Below are 13,739 nucleotides of genomic sequence, written 5' to 3' on the forward strand. Positions count from 1 at the left end.
CCCATACCAACTCTGGAGCTTTGAACTTCAATGTGTAATAAAAAGTTCATTAAAAAAAAGATGTGAAATCATGAAAATGAAGTTACACAAACGTTAACAAAGGCTCATTTCCTGCTTTCTGTACTTTCCTTTTTTTTTTTTTTTAAATCCATATCTCTGAGGAATTTATGTCACCATTAAAACCATGGAAGAGTTTAAGGAAGGACAAGCCTGGGTTAAAAACAGGGTGAGATTCCTGGAGAGATACATTGGCAGAGATCCAGCTGGTCGTCTTCACTGAGAGCTCAGGATCTGAGGGAAGAATTTAAGCCAGAAAAAAAGGAGGAATGAACCTAGAATTTTTTAACTGATGGCTTGAATCTGGCATTTTTAAACAGGAGTGGCTTGGAACAGATCGTAACAGTTCTGACTCCGGTGGAGTCTGTGACAGTGTAGGGAGCCTTGGGAATTGCTGGGCTCCAATGTGGCAGGCAGTGATGAATGCTGGAAGGTGTCTCTTTTCTACTAAAGGGGAGGGGAGCGGAGAGAAGGGGAAGGAGGAGAGGGGAGAGAAGCAGAGAAGGAAAAATAGGGAAGAGAAAAGGACTTGGGGTGGGGTGGCAGATCACTAAAACTGTCTCACGGTACCATCAGTGGCTTTTTGCACTGGCACACTGGCTCACCTTCCGGTTATGACCTTCTGGCATGGGAAGAGGTCAAGATCAAAGCCTCAGGGGGAGTTTTGGGACTCTAAGGTTAGCAGCATAATGTTAGCATAGGTTGCCAGTATGACCTTAAGGAAAAAGAGGTGCCCCTGTTTGTGCAGAGCTTTTGCTGTCTGGCTACGAGGAGCCATTTGATAAAGAAAGAAGGTTCTCCAAGGGTTCAAGGTGCTGACCTGATAATGACTAAGTACCCTAAGACCTTGTAGCCCATCATTGACTTCACTAAAGCCAAGCCCTTAGTTGGTAGCAGCACTAGGCTGCTCCCTCCAGCTCATGTGGCCTGTTAGAAGTATTGGCCCTTTTGTTGAAGAAAGGGCAGCTCAAATCAGGCACTGATGGCTAACCCTATAATCTTTCCTACTCAGGAGGCTGAGATCTGAGAATCAAGGTTCAGAGCCTGCCTGAACAGACAAAATCCTGGAGACTCTTACCTTTAATTAACCAGTACCATGCTAGAGAGTGGAGGAGTGGCTCAGGCACTAGCCATGGATAGCTCGGTGCTATCCGTGAGCAAAAAAGCAGAGAGAAAGCACAAGGTTCTGAGTTCAAGCCCAGTACCAGCAACAAAAATAAAGTGAGCTGGTGGCTCATACCTGGAATCTTAACTATGTAAGAGGCTGATATCTGAAGCTCATGGTTCAAAGCCAGCCCAGACAAGAAAGTCCATGAGAGTCTCCAACATTTTTTTTTTTGTCAGTTGTGGGACCTGGACTCTGGGACTGGGTGCTGTCCCTCAGCTCTTCAGCTCAAGGCTAGTGCTCTACCACTTGAGCCACAGCACCACTTCTGGCTTTTTTCTTTTTGCTTATGTGGTGCTGAGGAATGGAACCCAGGGCCTCATGCATGCAAGGCAAGCGCTCTACCACTAAGCCACCTCCTTCCCAGCCCTCATCTCCCACTTAACTACCAAAAAAAAAAAAAAAGTGAAGTGGCTTTGGTGGTAGAATGCTAACTTTAACTACAAAGACTCAGGGGTAGCAGCCAGGCCCTGAGTTCAACACCCAGGACCAGTACAGCCATAGGTGGCCATGTCACTTGTTTAACAGGGCCACCATGCACACCTTTATTTCTTGTCAGTCTTTTTCTCTCAGCACGTGCATGTGCATGAGAGTATGTGCACATGCACAGAAGCACCGGATCCTGGGATCCGGTCAAACAGAAAGAAGGGTTCATCTTAAGGTCTGATTACTAATCAGGCCCCCAATGGGCAAGGTCCTATTTTGCATGGGTCCTCTGTACTTGGGTGGAGGGCACAATCACACAGTGCTCCTCCTCCTGAGTCCTACCATCCAGGCTAGTTTCTCTTTGGAGAGGCCAGAGAGTCAGTGCATGTACCCTTAGTAGCCATTAACTCTCAGTCCTAACAATGACAGTCCCAGATCTTACCATGTGACCACAAGGACCTCAAGAGATTGCACATCTAATAACATTGCAAGGCTTTGTGGATTGTGCCCCCACCCACTCCAGAGCCACACTTACCCTCTCTCTTGAAACCCGCCTGTAGTTGAGTCTCATGAGCTCGGCAAACCTTTGCTCATAGAGGTGAAGTAGCAGTACCAGGTACAAACCTGAATTCATCAGCTCATTTTGTGCCTAAGTACAGAAAAAGAAAGCCAGTAAGTTCATTTACAAAATATTGACTGAGGCTAAAATAAGAGGTGGGAAGAAATGGATCAAGAGTCCAAGCTCCAAGGCAAGGCTTGCTCTTGAGGACCAGAGGGCAGTATAGGAGGTGGCCCAGGGTGGAGGTTATGCAGCCATCCTTCTATATTTCTTTACAGGATGCTCTGAGAAGGCTTCCTTTGCCAAGTGGGGTCTTATTCCACAAATATTTGTCCCAGGAGCAGTTTTACAAGCAAAGCCTGGAGCCAGTTGTAGGGAGCTCCCTGCTTGGATCACATCATTTGATTTGGGGAGGTCCTCACAATATAGCTCCAATACAAGCTGATTGCGAGTACAGCAGTAGAGATGCAACTTTCCTGCCCGGGGTTGGCTTTGAACCATGAGCCTCAGATCTCAGCCTCCTGAGTAGCTAGGATTACAGTGGTGAGCCATCAGCACCTGGCAAGAGGAAGAATTATAATGGTCCTTAAAAGATGGTAGATGGCAGGAGGATGGTAAAGCCATTCAGCAAGAGGCACTGAAGACCAACAGAGACGGGGTAGAGAATGCAGGACAGGTTGTGGGCAAAATTCCTTTGTGGCCAGTGTGGCTGGAGTTGATATGTTGGTGTTTGTTTTGGAGTTTTACACAGCTGTGGCATGGGCTGGGGCTGTGGGGAGGTAGGGACCATATCCGGTAGAACAGAGCAGAAGGTGCACTTTACCATGAGACAATTCAGGACACAGATGCCACAGGTGCACAGTGTTTTCTGAGATTGTTCCTTGCTCAGAGGAAGGGCTCTAGACCTCTGTCTCTGTGGCTCTCTACAAGTGGGTCTCATGAAGCCTAATGGTCTCAACCCAAGATCTCCTTCCACCAGCAGGTCTATTGTCTATTATAACTTAACCCTCAGAGAGAGTAGGAGGGTTTGGGCTAGTACTGGGACATTTGGGCTTCCTTTTGCCTGCTGTTTTCATGGTTCTTCCCCCCCCCCCCCCCCTCCCATACTGGGATTTGAACTCAGATCTGTGAGCTCACTAGGCAGGCACTCTACCACCTGAGTCATGCCCCCAGACCATGCACCTGTTTTGAATGTGGCTCTCCTACCTTGCAGAGTCTTTTCGTACAGTGGAAGCCTGACTGATGAAGCTTGTTTGTCTCTGCATTTCTCTATCCTGACTCCTAACTAAGCATTTGTCCTTATTGCCTGCACCACATTTTGCACATGTTAAATGTGTTTTGCTTTTGCAACGGGCAGGTTGTACTCACTGGTGCTGGGAGCGGGGGGGGGGGGGGGGGGGGGGAGAGGGGCACAGAGCAGGGCTGGTGGAGGCCCCTTCTCCTCCTCTCCTAGGTTGTGCTGCAAGGCCGCATTCTCTGAACCCTTCCTGGGTCTTCAATATATTAGTAGCCTTAACAACAACTTCTGGTCTGTAAGAGGAGGAAGGGAAGGCCCTTTTTGTCCCCTATTGGTTTCATGCCAGGTTCTGATGGGTGGAAGGCTCCGGGATGGGCCAAGGCTGTGTTCAGGAAGTAGCCTAGCCCCAAGGGATTGAGTTCTCTTGCAAAAGGCACAGTTCTTTATATCACCCTGGGAAAGGTCAGCACTGTGACTCTGTGTCCCAAGTAATAAAGTGATCGCTTTGGTGTCCCATCTTCCTGCAGCTGCCAAGATGTTCCCGTTCCCATTAGATCAAGGGCAGCTCAGGAAGCTGGCACAGAACCCAGCTCTCTCAGGACCCAACAGCCAACAGGAAAAGGTTTGGAAGTTGAGCAGGGATCGATGTGCCCTTCCTTCTGAAACAAGACAACTCCGGATCTTTGGTGACAACTGGCCTCAAGGTCAGTGCTCAAGGCCTCTCCCCTGTCCTGCAGATCATCTTGGAAGGCACAAGAGCTTTTTAGAGTCTCCACCTCCCCCCCCCCCCAACCAACCCTTGTCCCTTGCTGATTTTCAGGACTCTCTGCCATGTAGGCTGTCTGTGCAGAGACATGCTGGTGGCAAACCAATCAGCTAGAAAATGGCTTGGAACTCTCAGATTTGTCAAAGCATTCAGGGAAATCATTTACTTTTTTATGACTCAATAAGGCCCGGAGGCATGCAGATGGGAAAATATCCACTAATGTTTTCTGCAGATAATTTGAAATTGTGTCTCTGTTCTGTGGGAGGGAGCAGGTCACGTGAGACCATAAATCTCCTGGCTCACCCTTTGCTGAGTGAGATGCTCTACGCAGGGGCTCAGCGGGCCAATCAGAGAGGGCGCTGGCAGAGTCAGCCAGCCTGTCTACTCCAGAGTCACAAGTGGGCGGGGTCTGTTCACTGAACTATTTCTACAGCATTTGTCTGGCAAGCGCCAAATGAACTCGATTTTGGAGTGTTATTTATTGGAGCCACTCCTAGACCCAACCTCCTTAGAGCCAATCATAATCACACAACTCTGGCTCCCACATGGAGTTTCTTTTATCATCAGAATGAAAGAAAGTGGGGGGTGGGGCAGCTAGCAGGTGGAGATGGGACACTTGAAGAAGAGAAGCCCTGTGAAGTTAGGGTAAGAGCTGAAGAGAGCTCAGCCACCTGTGGAGCTCCTTTTCTCCTAACCTTCAATTTTGTCAATCTTCATGTGGCAATGAGATTTGCTACTTGGTAGAAATTCTCAATATTCCAAGTAATGCACTCAAAGAAACTAACAGTCTCGCTGAATGTTTTATGAAGTCTTCAAATACGTTCTAGAAAAGCTCTCAGGTCTGAGGCTTATTTAGAGGCCTATATGTGTCCAAGGACATGTGTCCTTGGCTGAGGATGGAGCAAAACCAGACCCAGACTTCAGAGCAATGAGAGCCAGGGGCCCTAGAGACCCTCCTGTGTGGCAGAGCGAAGATGGCAGGAGAAACAGGTTCTGGGCTCAGTAGGTGTGGACGCAGAAGAGGCCGCCAGTAAGGTGGGCAGCCTGGAACCAGGGAACACTGGCTGCTGAGCAAGGAGTTTTCACTGTGGGAGTCCCCAGGTAACGTCTGCTCTGCCCATCTTCCCAGGTGTTATATAAATTGAGCTCACACAGTGGGCCATGATATGTCATAAAGCAAAAATAGCCTACAGGAAAGCAAGAACTAAAGCTAGGATTCCAAGTACAATGTCTGGGTATAAGGTCGGTGAGGGTAAGGCTAACATCTTGTAACAACCTGTGTTGCCAGGGCTTGGCCCGGTGCCTGGTACCCAGTGTATGCCGAGTAAATATATGCACAGATGGAGCAATGAGAACCAGTCCCACACTTCTACATGTCCCTTGTTCTGACCCTTCTAAAGCACAACTAATGCTCATAGTCCCTCCTCATTAGAAGGAAGTGGCTATATTTGTCTTCCATACCTTGGTGTCTCTAGCACAGTGTTTGATATACAGTAGGTGCTCAATAAGTGTTTTAAACCTTCCATGTGATATGTATTTGGTCACCATTAAAAAAGTGAAACTAGGGCCTGGTGGCATACATTTATAATCCCAGTCCCTTGGGAGGTAGAGGCAGGAAGGAGTATGAATTAGTGGCCAGCCTGGGCTGTATCATGAGACCCTATCTCAAAATCCTAGCTACTTCAGGAGGCTGAGATCCAAAGATGAAGGTTCAAAGCCAACCCAAGAAGACAAGTCCTATTAACCAACAAATGGCCAATAGTAGAAGTGGTAGAGGTACAGCTCAACTGGTAAGAGCCCAGCTATAGGGCTAGTTTGTCTGTCTGTTTGTTTTGCCTGGCCCAGCCTTGGAAGAGTAGACCTTCTGAAGTAAACAGAGATGACTTCTAGTGGGCCAAAATAAATGAAGCAAAAGCCAGGTGAGAATGTGAGGCCCTGAGTCGAGGCCCCAGGGTTAGGCCTGCACATCAGTATTTTCATAGGAAAACAAAGAAGATCTCCAGCTAAAGGCTAAACTGTTTTCTGGGATGGCAAGTTATGGGAGATTATGTCACCAGCCCTTTGTGTGACTTTCATAATTAAAGCAAAATGAACAGAATAACAGGACGAAGTGGGAAAATTAGAAAAAAAATATAGAGTTGGTTAGCTAGGTAGCTGATGTGAAGTTAGAACCAGTTAGAAGCCAGTTCTAGGCATATTATGGGTTTGCCCCTTTCCCCTCTCTCCCTTTTCCTTCTCCTTCTTTCCCCTCCCCTCCCCTCTTTCCTTCTCATCTTTCAGTTCTGCCTCTTTCTTTGTTCATGTCTACATTTGGCATGGTGACCCCATGTCTTAAAATGGATACCCAATAGCAAGGAGAGACCAGCACTGAGGGTGGCTAGAAGGCCTTAGGTTTGGGGTGTCAGGAGAAGGCGCTCGGCCTTCAGAAGCACAGGGAAGGGCATCACCTCCACAGCCAGCCTGGGGCACTCAGTCGGGCAGGCCCTTAGGTGAGCCTACCCCGCTTGAGGGGCTGAGCCCATGTTCTGTGACATCCTAGACAACAACTTCTTCTTTGTCCGTGGGGAGTTTCTGACTTGCCTGCTCATGCTTTCCTTGTGTTTTAAGTCAGAATGTTAGCAGATGCCATTAAAATCACAACAGGCCATGGAACAGTTAGGAAATGCTTGCGGCGGTGTGCCAGAAAATAGCCTGCTGCGTCCTAGATCCTTGGCCTCCCACCAGGGCAGGTCTGTAACCCAGTGTCCACCAGGGATTACAAGGAAGGGCGCTTTCAAAAGCCTTTGATAGCCTGTCAAGTTCTCACGAGGAGGATTTTAAATCTTTCCTGCTTCTATGTAGAGCAGTTACGGAGCTGGACATTTTTTTCCATTTCCCTCCCCCAGAGCTGTGCACCCTGCTCACTGGCCTACAGCTGAGCCATGGGTTGCACCACCAGGCTGCCTTTGCTCTCTACCTCCCCTTGGTCAATGGGTTTGGCTGGTGGGAGACGAGAGGATGGAGAGAGAGAATTGAGATTGTTGTTCTTCCTGTTTCCTCTTTGATGGGTAGTGGTGTGGCTGGGTGGCTTCCTCTACCAAGTAGCCATAGCACTTCTGTTTGCCAAGCAACCCCTTGTCCCATGCAGTCCTGGTGAATCACAATGTAGCAATCATTCCTTTTATTTTTCTCTTTTTGGGGGTTGATGTTGAACTCAGGGCATGATACTTGGCCCTGCATCTTTTTGCTTTGAGTTAGCTTATTATTATTATTTAAATTTTCAGTTAGAGTCTTTTGTCTGGGACTAGCTTTAGACTGTAATCCTTTTATTGTACCCTCCTAAGTGGCTGGGATTACAGGCATGTATCATCATGCTCAGAGCTCCTTGTTTTGTTTTGTTTTTCCTTCTTTCCTTCCTTCTTTCTTTCCTTCCTTCCTTCGCTTCCTTTCTTTTGACAGTTGTAGGGCTTGAACTCATGGCCTGAGCACTATCCCTGAGCTCTTTAGCTCAAGCTAGCACTCTATCACTTGGAGCCACAGAGCCACTTCTGGTTTTTGAGTGGTTAATTGGAGATAAGAGTCTTATGGAAATTTTTCTGCCTGGGTTGGCTTTGAACCTCGATCCTTAGATCTCAGCTCTTGAGTAGGCTAGGATTATAGGCGTGAGTCACTGACACCCAGTGCCTGTTCTTTTCTTTGCTGCTCACATTATTGCCCTTTGCTCTGCCATCATTACTCGCTCCTTTTGGATTATGCCACTGCTACTTCCTGCCCAGGCTTTGGCTAAGACAAGTACATTCCTTCACAGTTCTTTCTAGTATGTGCTTGTAACTAGATAAATGGTTATCTCCCGTGGCAAGATGTTTTGGGCTAAAGGTATACATAGACATCTGGGTAGACTAGTTGGCATTGTATTTTCGGTGTTGGGCTATAGCCCAACTCTGCCAGTGATGCTTTTGCTTTTCAGTATGTATTGTAACATTCTCTTGATTACTGAGGCACTTGGTAATAGGAACAACTCTAATAAGCCCTCAAAAATCTGGTGGGAAGGTGTGAGGAAAGAGCACTGTACAACCTTTCAGTGGTCTTAGTGCTTGGGTTAGCCTGTACCTCTAGACTCTAAACTCCATACAGGCTCTTGAGCTGTAATCCTAGCTACCCAGGAGGCTGAGACTGAGGATCATGGTTTGAAGTCAGTCCAGGCAGAAAAGTTCACCAGACTATCTCCAACTAACCAGCAAAAAAGATGGGTAGAAAGCATAGCTCAAGTGGTAGAACACCAGCAGTGAGAAAAAACAAAATCTGCTGGATGCTGGTGGCTCATGCCTGTAATCCTAGCTACTCAGGAGTTTGAGATCTGAGAATCTGGACAAGAATGTCCATGAGACTCATCTCCAATTAACCACCAGAAAACCAGAAGTGTCACTGTGGCTCAATGGTAGAGCACTTGCCTTGAGCTGAAGATCTCAGGGACAGCACCCAGGCTCAGAGTTCAAGTCCTGCCCCCCTTCCCTCCCTCTCCCCCCCACCCCAGACCAAAAAAAAATCTGAGCAAAAGCATAAAGCCCTGGGGGAAAACAAAGGAGGAGACAACAATGCTCAATAGGAAATGTACTCACGACCTTGCTCATGTACTCACTACCTTGCTCATGTACAGCAATTTTACAATAAAAAAACATAATAAAAAAAAGCATAAGGCCCTGAGATCAAGCCCCAATATCAACACAAAACAAAAAACAATGGTTCACAAAAGTGTGAGGACAGTTGGGCACTTGTGGCTCATGCCTAGAGTCTTAGCTATGCAGGAGGCTGAGATCTGAGGATTGTTGTCCAAAGCCAGCCCACACAGGAAAGTCAGTGAGACACTTATCTCCAATTAACCACCAGAAAACTAGAAGTGGTGCTGTAGCTCAAAGAGGTAGAGTGCTAGCCCTGAAAGAAAGAGCTCAGGGGCTGTGCCAGGCCCTGAGTTGAAGCCCCATGACTGACAAAAAAAAAGTTAGAAGACCTCCTATGCAGGATCCCTTTACACTTGTCCACACTGAGTAACTCACTAATTACAAGTTTCTATACTCAGCACTGGTTCCCATGGAGGTTTCTGCTCTGGTAAGTGACAGTCTTCTCTATCTGTCTGTCTGTCTAGTTTAGAGACAGTGGTTTACATTGTGATCATACTTTTTCCTGTGGATCTAAGACACGTTGACTTTTCAGCTTTTTCCTTGTGGTTCTGATGCTATTTATGTGCTAAGCTGGGATGTATAGGAAGTCTTTGAAATAGGATGTACACTATGGTTCAGATATGGGTTAAGCCTTTCCCCAAAGGGTTCATGGGTTGAAATTTAATCCTCGTGGCTATGGATGGATGAATGTACCCCTAAGGCCCATGCATTCAAGGCTCGGTCCCCAGGATGACAGTATTGGGAGGTAGTGGAGCCCATGGGAGGTGAGGCTTCATAAGAGGTCCTTACGTCACGTGGGGAGTGCCTTTGATGGAGATGTGGGGTGCCAGTCTCTTCTGTTTTCTTTCTCTGCTTCTTGGGCATGAGATAGTGAGTGGTTTGCTCTGCCACATGCTACTACCATGTTGTGCTGCCCCTTGTCAGGGGCACAGAGCCGTGAGGCAGATCAGTCTGGGCCTGAACCGTGAGCTGAAATACACCTTATATCTTTTGTGTTTTTTGTTTTGCCAGTCCTGGGGCTTGATCTCAGGGGCCTGTGAATGGTCCCTGAGCTTCTTTTTGCCTAAGGCTAGCACTCTACCATTTGAGTCCCAGCACCACTTCTGGCTTTTTGGAGTGATCCTCCAGATCTCAGCATCCTGAGTAGCTGGGATTACAGGTGTGAACCACTGGAGCCCACTACATATTATAGCTTAATTGTCTCAGGTATTTCACTCTGACATATTGAAGATGGTGGAAACTAGCTGGGTATGATGGCGTACACCTATAATCCCAGCAATCAGAGAGATGGAGGCAGGAAGATAAGCCTACATTGTGAAACTCTGCCTTAAAAAAGAAGACTGAGTATGGTGGCTCATCTTTGACTCTAAGCTATTTCAGAGGCAAATATTGGAAGGACAGTGGTTTGAAGCCAGCCTGGACAAGAAAGTTCTTATACTTTTCATCCTAGTTACATGAGAAGCATAAATAGAACTGCTGTCCAGGCTGGCCTGGGCATAGATATGAGACCCTACTCAGAAAACTGAAGCAAAAACAGGTCAGGGGGTATGACTCAGTTGGTAGAGTATACCCAGCTAGCTAGCCTGAGGTCCGGAGTTCAAAATCCTAGCACCAGAGAGAAAGTGGGGGAGGGAGGGAGAAAGAGAGAAGGAGAGAGGGAGAGAGAGAAGAGAAAAACGAGGGAGGAAGATAAAGAGGGAGAAGGAGAGGGAGAGGGGTAAAAGGGAAAGGAGGAGAAGGAAAGAGGGGGAGAGAGAGAGCGAGGGAGAGAGGGAAGTGGAAAATTTAATCTCCTATGGTGTTAGGACATGAGGCCTTCAAGAAGTGATTAGAATTAGATAAGGTCATCAGGATGGAGTCTCCATGATTGCATCTTGGAGACTTAGCAGAGAAGGGAGAGAGACAGGAGACATACATGCTTCCTGTCTTTCACCTTGTGCTGCTATATCCAGCCTGGTACACGACCAGTAAGAAGACTATTACAGGATGTGGGCCCTTGGACCTACACAACAGTGAGGTAAGTAAAATAAATGTTTTTTGTTTTTGTTTTTGGTCCTCCCCATGATGGGAGAAAAGGCTGCTGCATAGCCAGCCAGCCTCTGGCCTTGTAGCCCCAAACCTGCTTTCTTTATGAAGTTAGCCAGACTCAAGTACTTTTTTCTAATCTTGAAATAGCAACTAATATGGTGTACATATAAAATCGTGTGATAGGGCTGGGAAGGTGGCTCAGTGGTAGAGCACTTGCCTTGCATGCATGAGGCCCTGGGTTTGATTCCTCAGCACCACATAAGCAGAAAAAGCTGGAAGTGGTGCTGTGGCTCAAGTGGTAGAGCACTAGCCTTGAGCTGAAGAGCTGAGGGACAGTGCCCAGGCCCAGAGTTCAGGCCCCACGACTGGCAAAAAATAAAATAAAATAAAATAAAATAAAATCGTGTGATAGTTTACTCTTTTTGGGGGGTGTAATTTGAAATGGGTTGCATATTTATCACTTAACAGCACATCTTGATTAGAATATGGCTTGTGACTTCGATCTTGGAGAGTGTCCTTCTAAATGAAAGATTGTTTACTGGAGAATTGGGTGATTAACTATTACCTTGGGCCCAAATCACCTTCCCACCTGAGGTTAATTAACTTTTTCACAGTTTTAGAAATGCAATCCAAATGCCCAAGAGGCTTGTCTCCACTTATGCCATTCCTTGCTTCACTAGGTGTTGAGAGGCATCCAGTAAGCATTGACTACATGCTTATTAACCTTAAGCAAAGCAGTTCCTTCTTACCCAAGAGTTATTTGATATTTATGTCAGGGACTATTTCCTCCAGGATCTTGCATTTTTTTTTTTTTCCTCTTCTTGCTATTACTTCAGCAAATCCAGGATGACTGAGCCTTTCCAATGCTCCAATATTCCACTTTAGTGATAGGACTCCTCAAAGTGCAATGGACATTCTTTAGATCAGGGAGAGTTATACTAGGGTGTGGCTCCTAGGAGAATGCTAGATCAGGAGACTTGAGGCCCTGAGTTTGATCCCCAGTGCCCCAGCAGGTTCAGTGGCTCTAACCCATGTTGAGTTTGAGGCCCAGTGGGCTGGGTGTTTCTTACCCGGGATTGTTGGTGCTTCTGATAGAACTCAGTCATGTTGAAGTCATCCAGGTCGACCAATAGGCCTTGTTTACACATTTCACAGGTCTTCACAGTGCCTAGATCAGCTCCTTAAATGAGACAGAGATTCTGTGTAAGAGAACAGATCCAAGTGTTCTGAACACACACACATACACACACACACCCATTATATACAATCTGTGTTGGCACTTTGGGCAGGTGATATTTTGAGACTGAATTTGTGTGTGTTATGGTAAGCTTTCTTGACCTTCATTAAAAGTCAGTCATCCTCTGAAGAAAATGACCTTGAAGCTGAGATCTGAAAATTTCCCTTTGTAATCATTCATTATACAAGCTTCATGGACGTGAAATTCTCATGACTTTTAAATAACAAGTTTTGTTTCTGTTTAAATATATCAACATAATGGTTCATAAAACTGCAATTGTGACATGGAGCCGAGTCTGTAACACAGGTGTTTGCAACAACAACAACAACAACAATAATAATAAGACTAATAGTGGGCTTAATTCTTTTTTTTTTTTTTTTCTTGTAGATCTCACATAGATCCAAGAAAAAGGAAAATAAATTTGTAAGGAAGGTATACTCCCATCAGTGGCTTAAAAATCTACCCTTAGTCCTTCCCATGCCAGATTCTTATCTGAGAAAAGTAAGGGAGTGGGGAGCCACATGCGGGTATGAGTTACAATGGTGTCAGGGGACCAGCCTCTACTAAATCCCAACTCAGCCTCATTTGGGGAAAGAAACATGAAAGGGTTTCCTGTGCTGGGGAAGGGGCTATGTTGTTTGTAAATAAAAAAACTTGCATTCTAAATTAGCACATTTCCCCCCTCTACCCGACTTCCTAATACAAAAGTAGGAGCTGCAAAACTGTGGCTATTTTAAGAGAAAAAAAAAAAGGCACACCTCTACCCCCCTTCCCCCATGCAGGCACTGCATTTTGGTGCACGCATGCTAATTAGGAAACACAGAACTTAACTCCTTAACTGTGTCTATTGAGTAATTCTGGGGCTTTGCAGACTTTTTTTTTAACGCCAGTTCTATTTCCCCATGAGATAGAAAAACAAGAGTAAATGATAGAGACTTTTAAAAGGGGTGATGAACTGTGATCTCTCATCTGCATGTTGTTTCCTTGCTGTCTCCTATTTTAGCACCATCCCATCCAGCAATGCTTTTGGCTCCTCCGTATTCCATGTGTCTTCCATCCTAATCTTGCCAAACATGATCATACCCATATTGGCATTTATGAGCCTTCAATATAATTTTTAAACGATCCATTTCATGGCTCCTTTTATTTTCTGCGCTAGATTTTGTTTTTGCTTGCTTTTTGGAGGGTGGGTGGGAGGGGGGTTTGATCTTAGGGGCATCATACATTCTCACTATCTGTTTTTCCATGTTTGGAGCTCGATCACTTGAGCCATGCCTCAAGTCAGATTTTTTTTTCTGGTGAACTAGAGATAAGAGTCTCACAGACTTTTCTGCCTTAGCTAGCCTGGAACTGTGATCCTCTAGGTCTTAGCCTCTTGAGTAGCTAGGATCACAGATGTGAACTACTGGTGTTGGCTAGTCTAGGTATTTAATTGACTCAAATTTCTACTAAGATAAAGCATTATATGGCAGAATTATTACTACCCTTATTACTAGAAAAAGTTCTTTGCTTATATTTAAGCATCTCAGGAATGATTCTGTATGTCTTATGCTGGGGAAAACATGGGAAGAGACTTTAGGAATGAGAGAGTTAATGTGTCCATTCT

At 46.0% G+C, this 13,739-nt stretch overlaps 1 protein-coding gene across 1 annotated transcript in view; it reads right to left on the reverse strand.

Annotated features, from left to right (window-relative positions):
• Marchf10 (membrane associated ring-CH-type finger 10) overlaps positions 1–13,739 on the reverse strand; it is an 84,660-nt gene that overhangs the window by 8,691 nt on the left and 62,230 nt on the right. The window contains 2 exon segments of the mRNA XM_042673982.1: positions 2,184–2,297; positions 11,967–12,076. Of these exon segments, the coding sequence (XP_042529916.1) occupies positions 2,184–2,297; positions 11,967–12,076 (224 nt within the window).

This window comes from Dipodomys spectabilis, unplaced genomic scaffold (assembly GCF_019054845.1).
Source record: "Dipodomys spectabilis isolate Male_0828 unplaced genomic scaffold, ASM1905484v1 ptg000018l, whole genome shotgun sequence".
NCBI classification, from domain to species: Eukaryota; Metazoa; Chordata; class Mammalia; order Rodentia; family Heteromyidae; genus Dipodomys; species Dipodomys spectabilis.